This window comes from Embiotoca jacksoni, unplaced genomic scaffold (assembly GCF_022577435.1).
Source record: "Embiotoca jacksoni isolate LCO1_2020_lvr unplaced genomic scaffold, fEmbJac1.0.p SCAF_11, whole genome shotgun sequence".
Lineage (NCBI taxonomy): Eukaryota > Metazoa > Chordata > Actinopteri > Embiotocidae > Embiotoca > Embiotoca jacksoni.
The window spans coordinates 1,427,340-1,450,335 of record NW_027185241.1 but is presented as its reverse complement, the minus strand read 5'-3'; the positions used below and the strand labels follow the sequence as shown (position 1 = coordinate 1,450,335).

Genomic DNA, 22,996 nt, shown 5'->3' with positions numbered 1-22,996 from the left:
GGTTGTCGGTTCATTAGTCACCCGTCTGTCCTCCGTCCGTTCTCCGTCCGTCCCGTTCCCGTTCCTCCTGCAGGCTACCTGTCGGAGTCGCCCTCCCGACTCGGAGGGTTATTGTCTCTGCTTCATCTGCTGCTTCATCGGATCATAGCTGCAGCGTAACACTGAGGGAAAATAAAAGTGACCTTGAGTCATGCTTGTCAAGATGTCAGCAGTTATACTATTGACCAAAACGCAATTCTCACATATCACACCAGTTTTGTCTTCCAGTATCTTTTTTTTTTAAAAGTGCTTTTAATCACATGCAAAGCCCAGAATGATCTGGCGTTGGAGTATATGGCCGAGCTCCTCACACTACCGTCCGAACAGGTGGCTCAGGTCTGCTCGTCGTGGTCTTTTAACCGTCCCAGAGTCCAGGTTAAAAACAGAGGATGATGGAGTGTTTCCGGTACCGGCCCCTCGGCTCTGGAACAACCTTCCACTGAATGGCTTTTCCTAACAGCTGACAGACTACACTTCTGTGGTCATAAGCTGTTGGCTTTTAATTATTTCGTTGAGCGTTTTCTCTTTGTGTTTATGTAGAGTTGATGCATTTACATACATGTGCTTTGGTAAATGGTCAATGCTCTGCATTTATATGCGGTTTATGACGTTAGCTGTCATAAGCGCTTCACAGTTTTCCTCCCATTCTCCCACTCAAACACACACGCATTCACACATCAGTGGCGGCAAAGCTGCCATGCAACCGGCTCGCCCGCCTTCTGGAGCAACTTGGGGTTCAGACCATAGACTGCATGTAAAAGTTGACGTAGTTTCCGGATCAGAAAAATTAGGCGTGCGTGGAAGTGCCTTAAACTGCAACGCCGCTATGCAATGCCGCTAGGGGTTGACTCCAAAAAGGCTCTGGCTCGATGGACTCCCATTAAAATTCAGGAGTCATAATGGTCTCATTTGTTAAAGTCACTCCTTTCAATTAGTTTTCTGGTGGTCAATCTGAAAAAAAAAAAAGCAGTATTTTTGGGGGTGTGCCTGCTGCTATCAGTGGGCGGGGTGTGGCATCCTCAGGTTCCCGATCAGATTGAGTCAGATTCGCTGCTCGTCCGAATGTTGCCACTTCTGGCTCCAAAATAGCAAGACGGCAACGACCGAAATGCCGAACTGGAGTCACTGTTGGTTGCCCCTTAGGTTTGGTATGTGGACTGGACTGAACCACCGAGCTTATGATTAGTGGGCTCTACCAGCTGACCTGCAGTCGCCCGTGCATGCTTGTATGTATATGTACATGCTTATATTGCCAATTTTTTTAAAATTTTTTTTTAATTTTCTGGCCTTTATCTTATTGATTTAAAGGAGCTCTATCAATAAAAGTATTATTATTTCCAATAAAAAGTAATGAATCAAAAATTTTTGAGAACACAAATTCAATTCGATGCCTTTATTAGTCATTGCACAAGTGTAAAATGAAATTCAATCCTTCCCTCACAGTTTTATATAATACAGCCTAATAAAGCATAGACAAATTATTATATTCCCTCTTTCTACATGAAGCTATATTTTCAAAGCTCCACTTCATTGTGTCAGTGGTGACTCTGCAGCCGATTAATCGCTGCGAGTTCTTTAACACAACAGGTGTGTCTTTGACAGGTGACAGTCCAGAACCAGGAAGTAGACGCACAAGACAGCAAGCGCAGCTAAGCACAAAATGAACATGAAGTCAGGGGAGAGATACTCTGGTAAGTTACATACAGCTAACTCATACTCTCACGATTCAAGACAAGAGCTTTTATGTTTCGTTCGGGTGTAAACTGAACTGAAAATAGAACAATGCGGTAAAACCTTTTTTTTGTTGGAGACGGTTCTGTTAAAGAAACTGCTAAAAACTATTAAAATCACCAGACTTCATAGCAAAAGTAATTTTGTATATTAAAGCGTTTAATTTCTCTGCAGACCGGCCCGACTGACGAGATGAGACAACCTTTGCTCCTTATCAGTCTGTCGCTGGCAGGTAAAACAATTTGCACTGACAGTTTCAACTCCTGATCCGACTGTGACGTTCAAATGGTTCATACGGCTCGCAAAAGTCTCTAAAGTCTAAAGAGTATCGGTACAGAGTCTGTACTGAGAAGGAAAAAAAGAAAAAAAAGAAAATAAAAAAAACACAGGCCAGGGAGGAAAAGCTGTGGTATTCAAGGCACGTATATAAAACAATTGCATTTCAAGCAGGAAACTCGTCTTAACCGCTCTTAAACCTGCGCGGCTGCATTCCTGTCTGTGCACTGACTACTGAGTGACGTGGTGCCTTCAGGGCCTCCTCCCAGGCTCATACATCCGAGTTTTCAGCATGTGATCAGAATGACGAGGAGGTTTTTGTTTCTTTAAGAGGTACGCTGCCTGTTATTTTAATGGGATTGGCTGTTGAAGCATTAATAATAGCATGACCACCGATACTTGGCTATTGTATGTCAAAGATTGGACTTAAAAATAACCTAGGCAGGTTATCAAATACAGATCAGTCTGTATTTTACAGCCCAAATCTCTTTCTCAGAACTGACAAAACTAAATTAAAGAAAAGACAACGAGAAGAGAATATTTAACTTTTACACTTGAGATTTTTTTTTATTTTTTTTATTTTTTTTATTTTTTTATCCTCGTTTTACACAAATATATTAAATACTTTACATAGCTGCTGTGCGACCCTTACTTAAAATGCATCTTTACTTGTGTCACTGTAGGGCCCAATCATAGACTGTATATAAAAGTGGAGGTAGCTTCTGAAGTGCCTTAAACTGCAAAACCACCTCGTGCTGCTAGAGGTTGGCTTCAAAAAGTCTCTGGCTCCATACACTCCCATTTAACTTCTCTTGTGAAATACGAAGTTACTACATTTATTATGGTGTTGTTAGCTAAAGTCATCCCTTTTTATTAGTTTTTTTGGTGGTCTATCTGAATATAGTCCCGTCATATGGTCACTTCTTAAACCAATTGGTCACGTCACAGTTTGCTGCCGCTTGGGCCCAATCACTGGCGCAACACCCTCAATTTAAAGACTACAGCCGGTAGTATTCTACATTTTTGGCATTGTCAACATATCCCATGAAAAACCCAAAGCCATTATTTGTCTGTGGATCTAAAGCGTGATACAGTTTATTTCTCTATACTGTGAACATTTGCTGTTCTTCAAAATGTAGGCTACTAAAACACAAGTGAGCAACACCATGGACATGTGTAGCTTATTCTAATTTAAGTAAGCCCCACTACTCTGATTGTTTTTAGTCTAACAGATGAAAATGTCCCCCAACAAATGCACTGTTTACTCCTGTTTTAATATTTTTTTTGTATTTAAACTACATTGCCTTTCTCTTTTACGGGATTATCTACACCCATTCAATTTTTTGAAAAATCCAAAACAACTTGTTGTGAGACCTTTTCCAAGATTTATGATTTCAGTAGGAACAAACTGGCTCGGTCAGAAACTGCCGAGAGGCAGACTTAAAACTCTTGCTGGTTTTAGTTTTTCCATGGAACTTCTTGACAATAACAAAACTACAGAATAATACCAGCCGTGTGCTTGAATTTTAATTTGTTGGTGAGAATATTCAGCATAAAAATGACAAAAAAAAACAAATCAAGCAGCACAGATCTTCAGGTATTTGTGCTGCTGCAATAAGACGAGCAAAGGAAATTAGCACCAGGAATGTAAATCATTTTTTTATTTGCTTATTAATTAATGTTGTTTTTTTTCATGCGTAGAAGATCATAATTAAAGCAATAATCATCAACATTTTCATATAATATTAAATATTCATTTGGCTGCTCTCTATCGGCAGAATTGATTCAACCAACACTGTTTGTGAAAACATTTCTCTTTTTCTGTTGTAAATGCTGGCGGTTTGGTAGACGTGTCTCTGATAAATCACTTCCTGTTTACCAAAGAGCATTTATTTTACATTCCTAGAAACAGTGTTTGGTTTGAACTAAACTGAAGAAAATTATTGTCGGATTAAACCCGTCAGACCATCCACAGAGAAAGTACAAACTTTTTTGATTACCAGTTAATCTGTTTTTACCACAGTTGGCCTTTGAGCTGTAAGATACACATCTGCAACTGGGGCACTTTCAGAGTTATACGTTCGTTACATAATTATTATTCAGCTGCTAGTTATTCAAATCTGACGTTGACTCTTGTGTTCCGGCCTTGTAAAAACAATCCTACAGCACATGAAAGCATCGGCACTGTGCTGTGTCACTTAGGTGTTTCTCAAATCTGAGTCATTAGTCTTTACTCTGATGAAAAACCAACAAAGCTGAAAGCCCGAAACACTTTCCTCGCCTTTATCAACTAAGCAGCGAAATGGATCGTATTGATGTTCTGTCATTTTCTCCTCTGCTCCACCTGTGAAAACCCTGCGAAGGCAGTCCAGCGAGGCTGATCGCGACCATATTGATTTGATTTACTATAATTCATTGGCGAGAGCGCTCTTGCGTGGTAGCTTTGTATGCCAGGAAAAAGGGCAGTGAAATTTCAACTGGGCTTTTCCAGCCTAAATCTGTAACACCAACACAAACAAGAAGCAGGACTGGCAGCCAAATACAAAAACACAGATTTTCTTCTTTACTCCCACGCAGGCTACAAATGGACATACAAGAGTCAAATGCTTGAATGCGTAAAATCAATGGCTCTTCACAACATGGTTTCCTAAAAATCGCCCATGCACCACTGCTTCTTGTGAACAGAGATAGTAAATGTGATTATGACATGGCTTACGTTAAGTCAGGCTAACAAAAACACAAAATAGATGTTTAGCTTGGGATCACTTACAATCCAAAAAAACACGGTGTGAAATCTACGAGGAGGGAAAAAGTGTGTACTTTAGTAATGGATTTTTACCCCCCGAGCCCTGAGTCTGTGTATCTATAGATTTTCTTCTCTGCAGCAGTGAAGGATGTAGTTGGATCCTGTACCTTGGTAAAAGTTCAAATTTAAGACTACTGTATTACAAGTATTTCATAAATCAACTTCAGTGACAGTACAGAAGATGTTCAGCAGGTAAAAATGCCTCGTTGCTTATACATTGATGCATCACTCTAATAATGTAGAATCTGAGTTTTATTGCTGTAGCTGGTTGAAGTGAAGCTGGTTTTAACTACCCTGTATACACTCTGCAGTATTTGAGGAATCATCTGATGATTAATTGGAGAAGTAAAATGTTCTTCTGCACAAGTTTTATATCGATCATTTGGGCTTTTTTTTTTTTTTTTTTTCCTGATCTTAGTTTATTTTTTGAAGAGTTATTCATCTCGTCTGATAAGTTTAAAGACAGCATGTCTCTGTGGAATTGCTCAAACACTGAAAATGTAAAACGAGCCCCAGTTTGACGAAGGTTGGGAGGCGCTGATTTGATTTCTAACAACACATTGTTTTTCATAAGCTTGTGTTTTTAGCCTTGCTAGCAGCATAGCTCCAGGGTTGGCAATCTCAACAGCTGATGGATTTCCCTGAAATTTGGTACAAACATTCATGTGTCCCTCATGAAAAAAATTATCATCATCTGATTCCTCAACTTTTAATGTAGCGTGATTATTTGGTAGATTTATTTTGGTGTTTCAGCTAAAAACCTGCAAAATGAAATTAGATTTCTATCAGCTTCAGCTGTACTTTCTGTTTATTACCTGTCAGACTTCACCCTAAACTAACCTGCGGAACATTGTAAACATTAAACCTCTTTTGTTTCCTTTTTAGTTCTCCTCTCTGCCGGAGTCCTGGCTCAGGACCAGGTGCAGATCCAGTTCCAGACAGATCCGGTGCTCACTCAAACTGGCACTGACATAGTGTTCACAGTGCTGACCGTGCCACAGGTCCTGTCCATGACATGGGAGTTCCAAGGGGGAGACACTCTGGGTCTGTGGGCCGGAGGAACCGTGGTGGTTAACCCGGTGGCCCAGTTCCAGGGCAGGGTCACCATCACCGCTACTCAGCTCCGAATCGGAAATGCCCAGCTCCGAGACGCGGGGAACTACACGGTGCGGGTGATCCCCTCTGCTACCACGGGCCTGGCTGCTAACTCCAGATCAATACAGCTGAGGGTGTTTGGTAAGAGATAAAGAAGCGTGCCTGCGAGTTCACGTTAGGCGAGAAGAGGAGGAAGGTGGGAGGGATGGTGGAGGGTGTGTGTGGGAGAAGGGAGGTTTTGAAGGAAGTGGTAATGTTAAGGAGGAACAGAAGGGGAGTAAAGACAGAAGAGGGAAGTTTCGGGGAGTAAGAGAATTAGCCTGGGAGGTATAATGAAATTAGTGACCCATAGTGGGCGAGGTAAAATGAATAAAAAAAAGGAGGAGTGGATGTAACCAGTAGATCAGGCGCTACGCTAATTAAAACACATTTGATATGCAGCACTCATGGTCACAGATGTCTGATATTGTCGCGGTATAAACGTAGCGGGGCATTTACATACAGTACATACTGTATTTGCATTCATTTATATTCAGTACTCTAATGGAGCCTGAGCAGCTGAGTGTCTCTCTGTTTTCAGTCAGCAGCCCACGCTGGACGGATGACGTACAGATTTTCTCGTCTTTCCTACCTCCAGCGCTAATAGGGTGGCAGGGTGACCGAATTCTTTTTGCTGAAAGGTCACATCCGCCAAACTCATAACTGCTGGTTCGTGTCAGGGAAACGACCGAGTCCTTGAGCACGACTCGCAAACCTCCTACTTACTCATGACCTCACTCTCAGTAGGAGAGGCAGCTCAAATCCCAAAATTCGAAATGCTGAATCACAAGCAAGCGGAAAATGTGCAGAACCGCCAGTGATTAGAGATGTTCCGTTGTTGCGTGAATGTTTTTGTTTGTTTGCCATTGCTGCTGCTGCTGCTGCTGCGGTTGTCGCTTAGTCACAGCATCCACCTCCGTCCATACGCCTCCTCTTCTCCCTCTCCAATTATTTACTGTAACTTAGGCTGCTCGCCAAGATGCATCTCGGCTACCACTCACACCGTCTGCCCCCTTATTCACCATCTGTGGTTTTATTTGAATGCTGTCCCCTCTCAGCTCCCACTTGCTTTTATTACAACAAATTATCCTCAACAGCAACATAAAACTGACCTCTATTGTTCTGTCACCCTAACTTTGAAGTGTGCTCTCTTTCTCTCGTACTCCCAGGCTTTATGCCTCCAGTAATAGTTACTTTAGAAACCTTTTTCTCTGTAATTCTGCTTTTGCAGCTCGTCGGTAAAAAAAACCCCGGATGCTCTGTATTCTCCCTGCAGATGCGGTAGCCGGGGTGAGTCTATCTGTTCCGTCAGTGGCGGTGGAGGGGAGAAATGTGTCGCTGAGTTGTACATGGACTGCTGGGACGGAGATAACGGTCCAGTGGGGCAAAGGAGGCTCAATCATCGCCGCTGACTCCAGGATCACCATCTCGGGTGGCTCTCTGGTCATTAACCCAGCCAGACGGAGTGATGCCGGGGAGTACACATGTACCGCCAGCAACCTTGTCAGTGCCCGAACTGCCACAGGGAGCATCACTGTCTACTGTGAGTCTGCACTGATCTAGACAAGAGGCATCTAATCTGCTGCAGCCATTGCAAATAGCAGTAGCTTATCTGCTTATCCACCTTGCGTTACATACAGTGTGCCGATTTGCACTCGGATCGCTCAGGACATTCTACCATAAGCTCATTGTGCTGCTTCTGGCTTTGATCGCATTATTAATTCTGATGTGACAAGTCTCTCAGGAGTATCGCTGTTCTCCAACACCTAACACAGGTTTCTTTTCCCAAATGAGAAACCCCAAATGCCCAACATATTTGTGCTTAAGCAAATGTAAGTCACGTTAAATTTGAGTCTCCACGTTCTGTGGGAACAAAAGTTTCCATCAGGAGAATTAGTGGCAATCTATGATATCACTATCACAGGGGCTGTTGCTATCTGGGCAAAATACAGAAGAGATCAAAGAGGGTTCGTCAGAGTGATTTTAGCCTGATGAGGTAATTTTAAACCCCAAATTCAGAAATGACAACTCCTTCAGCACAACATATAATATGTCCATTAGCATCAGCTTTTTAAAAATGTCCTTCTTTGTACTTGTGCATCAGATCCTTTTGATACTGATAACGGTGTCCTTTAATCTTCAATAAACCAGATGGCCCTGACGCCCCGGTGCTCACCGTGGACACCCCTAAAGACTGCGTCGGTGAAGGGAACGTGTTGGTGGGACAGACGGTGCGTCTCACCTGTATATCTGACTCGCTGCCCCCTGCCCTCTTCTCCTGGCAACGTGACGGACAGCCGGTCGCATCTGGCCAGGCGGACAGCGGGGTGCTCAGCCTCCAGACTTTCACGACCAATGACAGCAGCCGGTACGTCTGCGTGGCCAGAAACGGCATCACCGGCGGCACGTCGGAGCAGGGCACAGACTTAGTCATTGTAGGTGAGTTATGGTGAATGCTGACCTCTCCGTGACTAATGATGATGACGGTTGGTTTTGGGCTCCGTCCCCATATCTGTCTTCACGACAGGAGAGGGACAGAAAGTATCCTGGGAGATTGAGCTGGTGAGAATGTGGTCAAAGTCATTCAGTGACCCTCAGCCACCCCTCCCTTATTTTCATTTCTTTCCTCCTCGGTCTCTTTCTCTGCAATTACTTTATCATCTTTTTTTAGAATCCTGCCCTCCTCTCTGGGTCTTTTTTCTCTTTCCCTCCTCTTGTCTGTCTGAGCTCCAGTCTCATTATCTTTATTAATTCTCCCGCTATGACACCATTCTTTCTATTTCAGATGTATGTCTCAATGCTGGGGAAGTAGCGGGGATTGTGATTGGCTGTTTGCTGTTGATCATAATCATCGTGCTCCTCATCTTGCTCATTATCTGGCTGGTGCGAAGGAGGAGGGGTAAGCCATAAATATTGTATTTATCCACTTTGGCTATTTTGTTGAGACAAACACTTAAAATTGAATTTGGATGATCTCTGTGTCCATCTTCACTTTACGATGGCATGTTTTCTTGCACTAAGGGGTAATTTTTTCTTTATTTTTGTTATCACAGTGCAGCAAAGAGAAGGGGAGACTGTGCTCGTTCAGAAGGAGAACCCAAATCCAAGGCAAATAGTAAGCCACTCTAAAGTTTACATATTGATTTTGTCTTTGTGATGGTGCTGAAGGGCTTTTCACAAATTAAACCCCTCACTCCATCTTTCCTTTGCTGTGTCCTCCTGCCCTCATTTTTCATTTACTCCCATTAAGCCCCCAGATCCACAAACTAATGGTGGACGGGATTTGGACCGAGGCTCCCACCCCCCCCTCTACCACATGAACACACTCACACGCCCCCCTGACAGACGCTCATACACAGCCCTGCGCGAAACCCGTGGCAACCCACAGACACTGCCGCCGAACGGCCCACGTAACTCCGACACACACCAATACAATGGCCAGAACCACACAAATAGACTCCTGCACAATACTATTCAGAACACCAATTCATACCCACACAATGGCATTGACAACCCAGCCTTCATGCACACCGATGCTCAGAATGCAAATACGCTCCCGAACGCACTGCAGCAAAATCCCAACATTCTTATACAGGCCGGCCCGGCCCAGGGTGGCGCACAGCCACCGGCGGTCCACGTCAGCCTCAACACGCTGCCGCAGACCGGCCAGACAAGCAACAATGCTCAGATGCCAACCATTCATGTCAATCTTAACTCGTACGGCCAACAGACTCAGCATGACGGCTCATTTCCTCTTACAAATACAGCCAATAATAACGCTTCACAAATCCAACACAACCTGTCACATGCAGCACAATCGAATCCCAGAATGCAAAGCGGGCAGTCGGATCCTGGTGACCCCCGGCTGAATGGTCACGTAAACACTGATCAGCCGGGACTTATCCCCACTGGATATACACAATATAACAGGAATAACACCGCTCAGAGAAATGCCAACACGCAGACGTACCAGCAGGACGCAGAGCGTCACACGAGGTCTGAGAGGAACTCGGGAAGACACGAGGCGGCGCCGAGCTCCTCCCGTCAACAGATGCCCTGGGATCGCCTCAGAGGGACACCAGCGTATCCCAGCGGCACGTTTCAAAGAGTTCAGACATCACCTGAGTTCACCTCTGAGACTACAGACTACACTACCCATCCTCCCACACAGGAGGCAAGAACACCAAACAGACCTCATCCTCAGACTCGGGGCCAGACGGCGTCCCGCAGCAGAGGACCACCCAGACAAGACGCTTCATCAGTGGACAGGCAGACACGGAGCCGTTCGGCTGATCTCAGACGTCCGAACACTAGCAATGTAACACAGCTTGAGTCCTCGCGCTACACACAGAGAAGCCCCCGCACACAAAGGGAAAGTGCTCAGCGAGACATCAGAGGTCTGCCTGGAAGCCAGACCGCCCCCAGGCAGGAAGCCACTCACAGCAATAACCCCCAGGCACTGCCTCTCATGAGCCAGCCGACCTCTGTAGGCCACTCTGCTCAGCCACGAGGACCCACGACACAACAGAGACTCGCTGCGCCGCAGGGTGCAGATACAAGAGCTTTGGCTGATCCTAATCAACAGGCACACATGGCCCGGCAACACAGAGCAGCACCGATCCAAACACCACTACAAGGCCCAGGCACACAGACGCAACCTGTCATACACGGTGCCAGTCACCCCCGCCAAGGAGGCACTGCTCCAGTACCAGACCCTTCTGCCGAGCGTAATCCCTCCAACCTAACCCAGGCGGCACTTAAAGCCCACACTGAGCGGGCTCAAACATTTCAAAACCGCAACCAGCAGACGCAGGCTGCCCTGGTTCACCCTGCAGCCGCTGGGCCTCAGCACCCACCAACTCCTCCTCCTGCCATCCCTCTCACGCAGTTTCAGACTCTCCCCAAAGAGCGCACCCAGCACAGATCCCCGACGAGAGGGCCGCAGCCGCCCAGACCTCCGGTGAACATGCCGGTGGCTCAGCGACCCGCGCAGGTGCTCCAGCAGCCCAATGTGCAGCGGCATCCTGCCACGATGCCCGCCAACCACCATCACCGTCCTGGAAACAGCCACGCGCACGTCAGCGCACATAGGCATGCCCACGTCCATGCCCGTGGACATGGGCACCCTACCCACCTCACCCACCCATCGCAGGTGAGTGTGAGACACAGAATGAGAGTTTGAAACTGCAGCCAACAGATGCCATATGTTTATTGGTTTTACAGATTTCCGGCATGTGGTTATCTCTCAGATGTGCACTTACGGCTGGCATGTCATGCTTTCTGTGTACTTGCATGCATGCAGTGTTACAGGCCTCCTTCTACTTGCACTGCCTCCTTAAAAGTTGGTGCATTTCTCGAAGGATGCTTGACAGCGCCTCTAAGTGGATGCAGCATGCGCTTTGATTGACAGTTTTTTCGATGGCGTGAAAATGTATTTAGACTTGAGTGTTTGTCACATTGTGGCAGTTTTTTTTTTAAAAGTACCGTCGCGTGTCAGAGGTTCTGCTGCTTCTTCTGCATGACATGTTGGCAATGAAGGCGCTTGTTGTGTTTTTCCAGCAACAGGCTCACCGAGGGAGACCGAGATGATGACAGATGTCAGCAGACTACAATCTACGACTGTCCCACATGCACTGCCACAAACAAACAGCTGACAGACATGATCCAATATACCACCAAGCAAGACTGACTGCACGGGGTTCTACACTCAAAAGCTGTCATACCGTTGTATCGCAGTCAGTTTTTATTCTTCTTTTCTTTAAAGAAATGGCAAAGACGGAGGTTTTATCTGCCCTTTAAAAAAAAAAAAAAGTACTTAATTGAGTATGCTAAATTATACTTAAACTAAAATCCTCCCCTCAAATCATCCGCATTGTTTCCCAGCTCCACATGTATCATACTGCTTTGATTTCTGGAGCGACGGTCATGGATCAAAATTTGCCCGACAGCCTGCTCTGAAAAAAAAAATCAGTGATCCATGGCTCCCTGACCGAGTTCACATCCCGTCATCCATTCATAGCTGAACAACACTCGCTTGATAAAATGCACTTATGTATGAATATCTGTGACTACCTGAGCGAACCGTGACAGAAGGTAAATGAGAAGAGGACCTCTGAACAAGATGGACTCGTCCGCTGGGAACAGTGACAGCTCTGAAAGAAGGAAATTAGCGGTAGGGGTGGTCTTGATTCACTCTGAGTTATTTATTTCGCGCCCTCTGTTTACAGATGCCTCTTATGACACTTCTCAATTAAGAGGATTCGCCTCAGCGGTGCTCAGACATAATGCTCGGCTAACTATGAAGGGGGGGGGGGATCCCACGAACGGATGGGCGCTCATTAATTAAATGCTTTTATGTGACTTAAATGACTTGGGAAAATAATCACACCCATGCATGAATGAGGTCAGCACAAAGACCTGAGCTGCCACGCTTTCTGCTGAAAAAGCAGTGAGACAATTTACTGCAGCACAGATAGCATATTAAAAACAAGGGAATGTCATTATTATGTTTACAGATTATGTATTTATTGCTATTTAATGTTTTTTTTTTTTTTTTTTTTTTCAAACTCAGGGGTAGACTTGTGCATGGACGATTTCGGTTGCACCACTTCTTGCTATCAGTGCTGCTATTTCAAGGATGAGGCTGAGGATGTTCCTCTTATTGTCAACGAGTTTGTTGAGGGAGTTTCCTCTAACAAATATGAATTGAGTCATTGTTGCTCAAATGTGACATATAACATGCCTCTTGTGACACAGAGTTCAAATGTTGCAGAGCATCACAGTAGTACCGCGTCACCGCCCAAAAAAATTACATCATCATCAAAACTACACATTTGTAGACTTGTTTTTAAAGATTTTACATCTTCAGTCGAGACAGATGCACCGAGATCAGAGGCTCAATCAGAACACAAACATGGAATGTATTTTTATTGTTTTTGGTCTTTTTGTGGGACTTATCGATAATACGAAAAACAAAAGACAGACTAATCCCAGCCCTAAACTTAAATATGAAAATGAATAAACTCAACATCTACATTTGAGCAACAACATGGACAAATACACAGCACAGCTGGCGGCTGCACCAAACATCTGGAGCAGGAGATTTACTTTGCTGCCTTGAAAAATGATTCTGATTTTGGAAAGTTAAAGCTTGTAAATAATTCGTACAGATGTTCCATAAGAAGTGCCACAAGTACAGTTTTTATTTGTGCTCCTTTATTGTTATTGCTAAAATAAAACAATTTCTAAAGATTTTTGTTATCGTGCGTGTTTGTGTATAATCTGGATGGATAACCTGAGTTTGTTGCGGTGGCTGTCTCTCTGCCGTCACAGTGGAAGTAACTTGTCTCGAATGCACTTGACTTTTGTTTTACCTCTTTCAAAAATAAGTGCATTCTTCCAAACAGGGGGATCTTTTGATTTTCAGTACAAAATGCCTCCTCGTACATGTTTAAGTGAGTCCACACACACATACACACACACACACACACACACACACACACACAGAAACAACACTTACTTATTCTGGTATTCCTCAGAATCTCAGAGCTGTTTGCAGCTCGAGCATATTTCTGCTCACTGTGTCTATAGTGCTAATTATTCATGGCGCCTGTGTACACCGAGTGCTGTTGTTGATTCTCCTCAGATAAATCTGTTCCTCGGGCTTGTTGTGGAGATGCAGCGCGTGTGTTTGGATCACAGCTCCATCAGTCTCCCAATCCCCTGCTCCCACTTGTACGTCACCTCTGATGAACAGTCCTGCTGCTCACTATTGGAGACACTTCACGGTAGTCTAGCAGTGTAATGACTGGAGATGGAGTGCGTTTGAGTACCTGCTACCAGAATAGGTTACAGAATTGGCCACCGGTTCCAGATGAAAGCTGTGATTTACGAAAAGTTTGGAGCAGTTTTACAAATGCACTACTTTGTATACTAGACTGTGCCTGTTCTTTTCGGAGGGACGTGTGTTGTTTATGGTGTAAACGGCTCGACTGAAATAGCGAGACACTTTGTAGTCTTCAAACACGCAACACAGTAAACCTCTAAAGCTAATGTGGCCACCTTCCCGAGGCCAATTTGCATGTAAATCTATCCTTGTTGTTTTAGTATCCTGATTTACAGTAATTTACTGTGACTGCCGCAAGTAATTGTAATTGTTTACGCATCCCTTCGGAGGCATAAAATAAAGGAAAACATAACTCAAGTGCTGTGTGTGCAATTAGGGCATTTTTTTGAACTGATGAATTCTCGATTCTGAGTGTGTCAAACTGCAGAAACAAGCCTTCCCGAGACGAGTGTGTGGAGAGCCGGTGTTGACTCTACTCGGGAGACTGCAGTAGATTTGCTCAGGAAACCTTAATACTGCAAAATGGCCAATATAATCCTAATCCAATTTTTTATTTAGACTCAGTCCAGCTCAGCAGGCACTCATATTTTTGTAGATCTGATGTAGTTGTAGTTTAGAAATAACCACCGCAAAGTCCAGGCAGAATTTAGTCCAATTAACTAACATCTTCAAGTGAATGAAAATAAATGACACCTGTCTCTTGTTCGTGGCATCGATGGTGACTGAGAAAAGGGGCCTCATAAGTCCTTATGAGCACTGAAATGAAGCCCTTTGAGATCAGCGTGGCCGTCCCTGTCAAAGTGTCCTTGAGCAAGACACTGAACTGTGCCGCGGCGCACTGACCCTTTCAGTGAAACGGCATATGAATACGACTCTCCGAGGGAAACCAATTTACGATTAAACTTTGTACACTGGAACACTGTACGAAAAAACTCAACATTTTCAGAGTTTGACAATATGACCCTGAATTTATAGCTTTAGTCTGTGCCTCAGTTATCTGTTCAGTCATAATGTCCTTGAGCAGGACAGTGAATCCCCAACAGTTCACTAACTATAAATCGCTCTGGATGCCAGAGTCAGAAATAAGAAGCCCAAACTGCACTGTGGCAGCCACTGACTCCTCCTCACCCACAAGGGGGAGCCATGTGAGAGGATTTTTAACTTCTATTGATCACTTTCCACCATTTGATTTTCCTCCTCAAGGCCTTCACCATCTGTGCAACTTTGATGGTGTGTGCTGAAATTAAAATACAAGCCATAGGCAATATTATTTTTGTCTGTAGTCCAGCTAAGAAAAATATAACACGAGGAAAAAAACAAAATACAGTCATGTGCAGCAACAAGGAAATCCTTGTCATAGACTTTTTTTTTTTATTTTTATAGATGCTTAAAGGTGAACTGCTGCCTTCAGGGATACATATCAAACACGGGAACTTCAAAGAGTTGTGTGTTGCATCGTAATCTTTTGTTGAATCAATTGAGCGTATTGTGTTGTGTTTAATATCTTTCACCATGCGTTCTCTTTCAAAGACAGACTATTTATTGATATTCTGCAGCAAAATAAATCAGACACAAACCCGAGTCCTTGAAGAAATCCACTATTTCAAAGGCTTTTCAACACATCTCTGATATCTTCTGCGTAATTCAAATGCATAAATGAAAAAAAAAAAATCTATTTCTCATAGATGCTGGTTTGTAGACACACTAATGTTTTCACAGATGTTTTCCCCCTTTAAGAAGCAGAAGTTTAACAGAAGAAGTCATCGTGGCTTTACCGTAAATGTCTTGCACAGTGGACGGAAAGTCCAACTGCACATATGATGACACTTAAATTCACACCTACCGAGTATCTAAAAGAAAAGAAGGTCACAGTTTTCAGACTGAAACCACAGACGAGATGTGTCCTCAAGAGAGTTCATGCACAGACATCTTTTGTTAGATGTTCGAAGAAAAAGAAGATTCTTCGAATTGTAGTGCAGATAGTTCTTCTCATAATTAAGTCATGTGTTGCAGCCCAAAATCCAGCGTCAGCACAAAAGAAGAAAGATGATTGTGAGAAACAGAGCAGATGCATGAGTCACTAAAAATATGTGTGAGCCTCGAGCGGCGAGTAATGCAGCATCACAGTTACTCATGAGAAGATACTTAACAAAATGGTGATTTCACATTTTTCATTTTGAGATTTTTGGTCCATTTTCTACTAATTACTTCATCACTCGTATGAAAGCTCAACATATTTTAAAAATACTACACTTGTCCGGAAGTCGGGGTGTCACAGTGAAAAGTCTTTTGTAAAAGCTGATGGATATTACATTTCTGTCCGGTCTTTATTCAAAATGTGGTGTGACAGCAGCACAAGCAGAGTGGTCATAAAGGAAGTGAACTGAGTCATAACGAGTCACACTGGAACAAACCTCTGAGTGCCATTCACTGCTGACAAATTCAACTTTTTATTGTTCGGAAGAAGAGGCGTGTGCTATTTCTTTCTTTATTTCTTTAACACGGCCAAATTTAAAAGCCAGGAAATGCATGCACGATATACTCCAGTATAATGTCTAAAGTCTTAAAATAAATGAGATCGACACACGAACCAGATGTGATAAGAATCAGATGATGGATCCATTTGCAAACCTGCAGCCACGGTGCACAAAAAAACTGCTCACAGGAGTTTTGTTTCACCAAGTTGTGCAGATAATCATGGAAGAGGACGACAAAAAAGAGCTGATAAATTATGCTGTATCTGTTAGCCAGTCAAGCCTTACTCCCGTGGCAGCCTGCGGGTGATGTAAGGTGCAGTATATTGCAGAAGGGGCCTGATTAAACAACTGTCCTACATGCCATGCCTGCAGTGAAGACCCACATACCTTTAATCATAAGGCTGTCAGTGGAGCTTTAAATACCCTGCAGGACAGAGGCTTTAGTTGGTTATTAGCTTGACTACGTTCTCATGCCACCAGCTGGGTAGATTTCATTCTCTCCTGGACCGCTTTGTGCTGCCGGCCTACTTTCTTGTGACCGGAAAGCAGCGCAAACACAATCAAAAACATGTCTTGGCTGTCATCCAGGTGCCAGATCAAGGAATTGTCGAAGAAACCTTTCTTTCTGTAGGTGTTTATTCATGTCCGACCTATATAGAAGCGGCAGGGATGTGTTGTATTTGCTTAGCAAAACAGTCATGATGAAGATTTAGAGTACAATATGTAGTAAGGGTGTTTTACAGCTTCACTGTTGTTATATGCTGCACTGTCAGCTCACGTGCTGCAGAACAAACACAGTAATGATACCACCGTTTCTAATTAACCTCATGCCCGACTGTGCAGCTTACTATACATTTTCAACCTTTATGCATGCCATGTATTCAGCTAAGTCAGGTTTTTGTGTACATCCCTGCATTCCTATTAAATACAGCACTTGTGTTATTTGATCTGCATGTGTTGCCCTACTTCTTCGGGCTCAGCACTGACAACTCTTAAATTCTAAATATATCTTTTACACCCACAGCAGGAAATGAGAGTGGTCTTGATTGACAGATTAGTCAACTGTAATAAATTTATCTCTGTTTTAGCAACTCATTACACATTTCTGATTGCAGTATGCAGTAAATCGAGTCAGATTTTCTGGCAAAGCCCTTTGTCACAGTTCTAATCTCAAAGGACTGGAACAATAACTAAAAAATGCAAAATGAACTATTAATGTCCAAAATTACATCCTAAAATAGAACAAAAAAGAAAAGAAAAGAAGAAGGTAACTTTATCTTAACCGCCTTTGGAGCACATTTAAACACTTATTTACACGGCTGCAACTGAAGGAGGGCATTACATTCATGGTACAGTGGGACAAAGTCACGAGAATGCAAGTAAACATGAAGCTCAACATTTATTATTATTGATTTAAATAAGTTTATAATACATTAATAAATAGTGTATACCATGCTGCAAGAAATGTATTTGTGAATCAAATAATATGACTACACCCACGTTGTTAGTCATTCGTTAACTGTTTATACAGCAGCTATAGATGTTGCACAGAAGTAATACTTCAGTATATCTGCTTACAACTTTCTTCAAGTGTTTAAATGCTGCTATTAAAATGCTAAAAAAAAAAGAAGGGGAGTGGGTGAATGAAGTATCGCTATCAAAAAACACATTAAAATACTGAAAAAAGAAAGCAGTTTGAAGGGATGTAATGTTGAAAACAAAATGCAACAGACACAGAACAGACACATCAACACTTGGGTCGACATTCAGATAAATTATCGTTCATATAGTCAGTGCTGTCGGGTCATCTGATAAAGGAACCTCAATGATGCCTGAGTTTGCCACACAGATCAGAAAAGAAAAAGTTGGGGGGAGAACTGCACAAAATCAATCTATAAGTGGATGCTGAGTCCAGGTGTGGGTGTTAAATAAGTGTTGAAATAATCAGCTGCAATCTGAAAAACTAAATTTGGAAAATCCAGTCATTGCTTTGGTCACCCAAAAAAAAACAATCAAAACATTGGCTGAATTTTTATTTGGGTTTCCTGCAGACTAAGTAATCAGACATCACTTTCTAATCTGCAAACCTGTGATGGGCTTTTGTCATTTATTTCTGACATTTAAGACTCAATGATTAATCAGAAAATAGCTGATACTGAAAACCACTGTTGACAGCAGACCTTACATCATTCCTTCTTCTTTCTGTGTGACTTTGTGTTATAAAAAGTGGCCTAGACAGTGTTGGAATATCTCTACCCTTTGAAATGCCACCGCTGTACCATGTGACCTCGTGTTAAGCCAGCCTTTGGGGGAGTTTACCTTGACATTTGCAAAAACTTTTGGCGGGGTTCACTTGTACAAAATTGGTCACGATCATATATTTTTGAACTGCTTTTGATAAGGACAATGTTTTCTGAGGAATGTCGAAGATCCTTCGGAAGTGACGTTTTTGCTGAGCTAAAAAAAAGATACTGTTTGTCCTATCAGCCCTCAAAGAATAAGCTGAGTAAGCAAAAGCCCTTTGAAGGTGGAAACACTGTAATGATACGTTATGTTTTATTTATCCTTATCTTCTGTAGTGCCAAGGTTTTAAAATTGTTTATGTATTTATAAAGCCCTAAAAGCCTGAATTTTTTTTTGCACTATGCAGCTTCTAATTTAACCTATAATAAATTCTATACTTGGTATTGTCAGTATGTTTTCCAGGTGGATGCTTTACGTTAGAAGGCATTCTTACGTTTCATTAATATAGAAATGAGGATTAGAGGAACTTTAAAGGGCCTCTCATTAAAATCTCTTAAATTTTCTGTTAGTGAAAATGTTTTCCGGTGAAACATTTCTTTATTTCTTTTTTGATTCCATCACTGTTTTCTGGTTTGAGTGGCTCAGTTGGGAAAATGTGATGTCACATATTCTGCACACCAATCAGAGCTCAGAAACATTCAAATCAAAATGTGATGTCAATTTGTGATGCTACCAATCTGCCATTTATCAAATCTGATCAAACATTCCTACATTTTAAATTTTGAAATTTTTTTTTTTTGCTCATTTTGACCTGAATATTTAATTTTATTTAGAAATCTATATGATGTTTTAAGATGCTTTAAAAAAAATATGTTTTGCTCAACTTGCAATTTTTTTTTACTAATTCCTGGAATTTTACTGCAAAAAACTAATTACATCGCAATTTTTGACACGATCCACTGCAAAATCAAGTATTTTTGATAAATCACAACAAAAACTGGAAAATCCTGGAGAGACTGACTACTGCTGAAATAATGCAACCATAAATATGATAAAGATGGGGTTCAATTATATTATAAGTTTATGGCTTATTCCTTTAGGTACTACCTGATAAAGAGTCAAATTAAATCACTTCATGTAATAATAATCAGGCTCCATGACACAGAGGTATTTTAATTCTAATCTTTTTTTTTAAATTGTATTGATTGAACTTACAGAGCCATGGGGTGTGAAGTAAAGAAGAGAATCATAAAAGGGATGTAGCTTTACAAAATGGACAATCTATGACTGTAACATAGAAAACAAAGGTTAAATCTGCTTTCAAAATAAGAGATTTAGATGCTGTTTACTTAGTAATTGAATTACGTTTTGTAACCACCTCTCTATATATTAGTTTTCATCACTAGTGATGGAGTCTACATCAATTATTTTCAAAATCTTTTCTGTAATGAATCTTTTTTTTTTTTTTTTTTTTTTTTAATCCGCTTACCTTTTTGTAATTTCTTTCAAAGAAAAGATATCAGGCAGAGCAATTATTGGTATTAGAGCTACTCATTTTACAGAGGAGAGCCAGAGTGAGGTCAGAAGCAGCTGACTTCTCATCTAAATGCTCCCAAATGTTAGCAAATGTTCCCCACGGCGATCATTAAAATGTAATCTCACTGTAACATTGGAGCACAGTTGCTTTCCCGCTTTCTTTCGGCTTGCACTGCTAAGACATTAAAGATGTGAATTCTGTACATCTATTGAGCAATTTCACACTCTAATCAGACGAGCGGTGACTTTCAAGTTTCATCGACCTCTAAGAACGAGCGTGATGTCTCCGTCTTGTGGCTCCGGTCCAACAGGAGGCTCCTTTCATCTCGCCAATCACTCGCTATTTGACAAACCCACTGATTCAACTCTCTTTTGCTCCCATAATGAGATGGATTTTAAGTGCTATCCTTTTTGATCTTTCAAGACATTTTTATCTCCACGATCCCAGCTCCTGGTCTGAGGATCAACCGCTTTTCAACATCTACGCGATCCAGTTCAGAGCACTTATCTCACTCTGCAGTCGTACATTAAAAGCTAAACTCTCTTTAATGGAACTGAAGTGACTAAAAGCACTTTGTATTCAAGACCCTGATCATAGCTGGGTAATTTGAGATTCATGTGGAAACTAGAGCTAAAAATACGTGCACCAGGGATCAACTGGTGCTGTTCAAATAATTGTTTACAAATACGGTTGATGCAAAACAGGGACGAAAACATAAAACAACGAGCCCACTAAACAATCAACAAGCCATTTACTGTTGTGCATATTTTTCAAATTAAGGCTCATGATAAAGAGGCGATGACGCAAGAGTTATTATTGCTTAGGAACCTCAAACACTAACGCCCCATGCGACGGTGATCTCTGACCACGCAGCCATGCATCCAGCAGCTTCGATATCAGCTTTTCTTTTACAGCCCACTTTCCGAGATCCCAGTAACACCAAGATAATCCAATAAACGCCCACGAGTGGACCCGTTGTACAGGTGTGTGTCGTGGCCCTGTTCCCAGCCGTGGGAGAAGTTTGAAAATTAGCTCACCGATCATAAATTATACTGAAACTTAATCTTGGTTTCTGTGTTTACAAGACTTACTGTACATAAAGGACACATGCTGGCTGAAAAAAATAATCGCGCTTGTTTGGTGCAGAGCACTTTGAAATGAGACTACACGAGAGTTTCCTTTTGGTATTTCTGTGTGAAAGGGATTGATGTGATCATTATAAAACTGATTAGCTGGCGTGAGCTGGGAGCCAAGGACTGAAAATCTATTCGTGTCCATGGCTATTATGTTGTTGTCTGTTTTTCACACAGATTTCTGTCGTCTAACAGTCGTTCTTTGGACTCAGGTCAGACTTGATAAGGCTGCCGGCCAAAAGTACGGGATTATCTTTTCAACGACGCGAGCTTCATGTTATTAATGTGTCACTGGAAATGAAATGAGTCCAGCTATGTTGGACACAGAGTCACTCTTCAAATAGTAATGTGGTAGCTTAGCAGCCACTGAACACTTCTGTCGGGACGGGAGAATTATGTTGTTATTTTCTTCCCCCCCGCCGCAAATATAAGGAAGCTTATAGGTTCATGCTCGGGGTATTAACAGAGGGATTAGCAGGAAGCTTCTGGGATGCTCAAGTCCGTGAAGCCCAGAGAAGCAATATCTCCATTGTTGAGATATCTAGTTGATGTAACACAATTAACTATTTATTTCAAACACTGTCGTGTAGAGGCGAGACGGAAGCGGTTTTCATTCCTTATGTGTTACATCTAACCTGTTGTGGCAGTGCACAGTCTCGTCTCAGACGATGGCTCGTCTCTTCTGATCTGGACCAAAACAAATTTACAGATAAGACGCGGCTGTCACCGAGAGATGTTGGTCAGATAAACTGTGAAATTAAGAATTAGCAATATGCGCTACAAAGCTTTTTTGCCTCTACTGTGCTCAACTCCATGAAAATAAAGTGACTCAAAGTTGATTGTCAACACCAGACTGTCACTGATACAGTCCATTACACCGAGACGTGGATCTGACGAGGATACTGCACCCGCTCACCTATATACCAGGAACCCCCAAACATACCTCTCTTTGAGGCCTAATATCTAAATAATTATGGAATTATTTTAAGAGGGACCACCAGGACACTGATTAAAAGGAATGGCAACATAATGACTTACAGAAAAAAATTATTGACTTTGTATTTCACAAAAGAAATGTATGCGTTTTAGGTGGTAGTCTATGGGAGCCAGATGTTTTTTGGGGCCAGCCCTCAGCGGCCCTCAGTGGTATTGCACTTTAAGGGACTTCCACATTTACTTCATTTTTCAGGCCCGAAGGGTACATCGAACAGGAGGCAAATCGTGTAATACACGTCTGTCCACTAAAGGGAAGCAAACGTGAGAAAACCATGTATGTGACAGATCAAGAGTTCGCGTAGTGAAAATGTTTTTTTTTTTTCCCTAACCCTATAAACACATGGATTTCCACATTGTTTTGTTTTCCAAAAGCACCTGACACTGATCCAATACGCTTCCCTCTAGTGGGCAAGCATGTGTATGACATGCTTTGTACATTTTAGATACAGTCTATTTGTAAAACCAGTGGTGGCAAGTATGTTTGCTCGAGAAAAATTCTGAATAAATATTTGATATAATTATAGACAGTTATCTCATTAATTTCTCTCTAAACTTCTCATGTGGTTTGATTTAAAAAAAACATTTGATGCCAAAAGACTTGAAGCTCCATGTTTCATAAAAACGCAAGGGATTTGTTTTTGTTTTCCTGCTCCATAAATCATCTAATGATCACTCAGTTGGTAACCAATTAATTGAATTACCCACATGCAACTTGATGATCTAGTCACACTTCAACCAGCTGTAAGAGTAATATTAAATGCAGGACTTTGACTTTTT

The 22,996-nt window shown here is 42.2% G+C and overlaps 1 protein-coding gene and 1 long non-coding RNA gene across 2 annotated transcripts in view; one reads left to right on the top strand and one right to left on the bottom strand.

Moving 5' to 3' along the window:
- Window positions 1-14: 14 nt before the first annotated feature.
- Window positions 15-22,996, bottom strand: part of LOC138191841 (uncharacterized) — a 31,090-nt gene continuing 8,108 nt past the window's right edge. The window contains exon 3 of the long non-coding RNA XR_011177757.1: window positions 15-161. This is a non-coding gene — a long non-coding RNA (uncharacterized lncRNA). The remainder of the gene's footprint in view (window positions 162-22,996) is intronic.
- On the top strand, window positions 1,637-13,230 carry LOC138193473 (uncharacterized). The gene is made up of 9 exons (XM_069141570.1): window positions 1,637-1,730; window positions 1,945-2,002; window positions 5,738-6,088; window positions 7,263-7,529; window positions 8,138-8,425; window positions 8,772-8,885; window positions 9,040-9,101; window positions 9,237-11,138; window positions 11,546-13,230. Exons 2-9 carry the CDS (start codon window positions 1,963-1,965, stop codon window positions 11,573-11,575), a joined length of 3,054 nt encoding a protein of 1,017 aa, XP_068997671.1. The 5' UTR covers window positions 1,637-1,730; window positions 1,945-1,962; the 3' UTR covers window positions 11,576-13,230.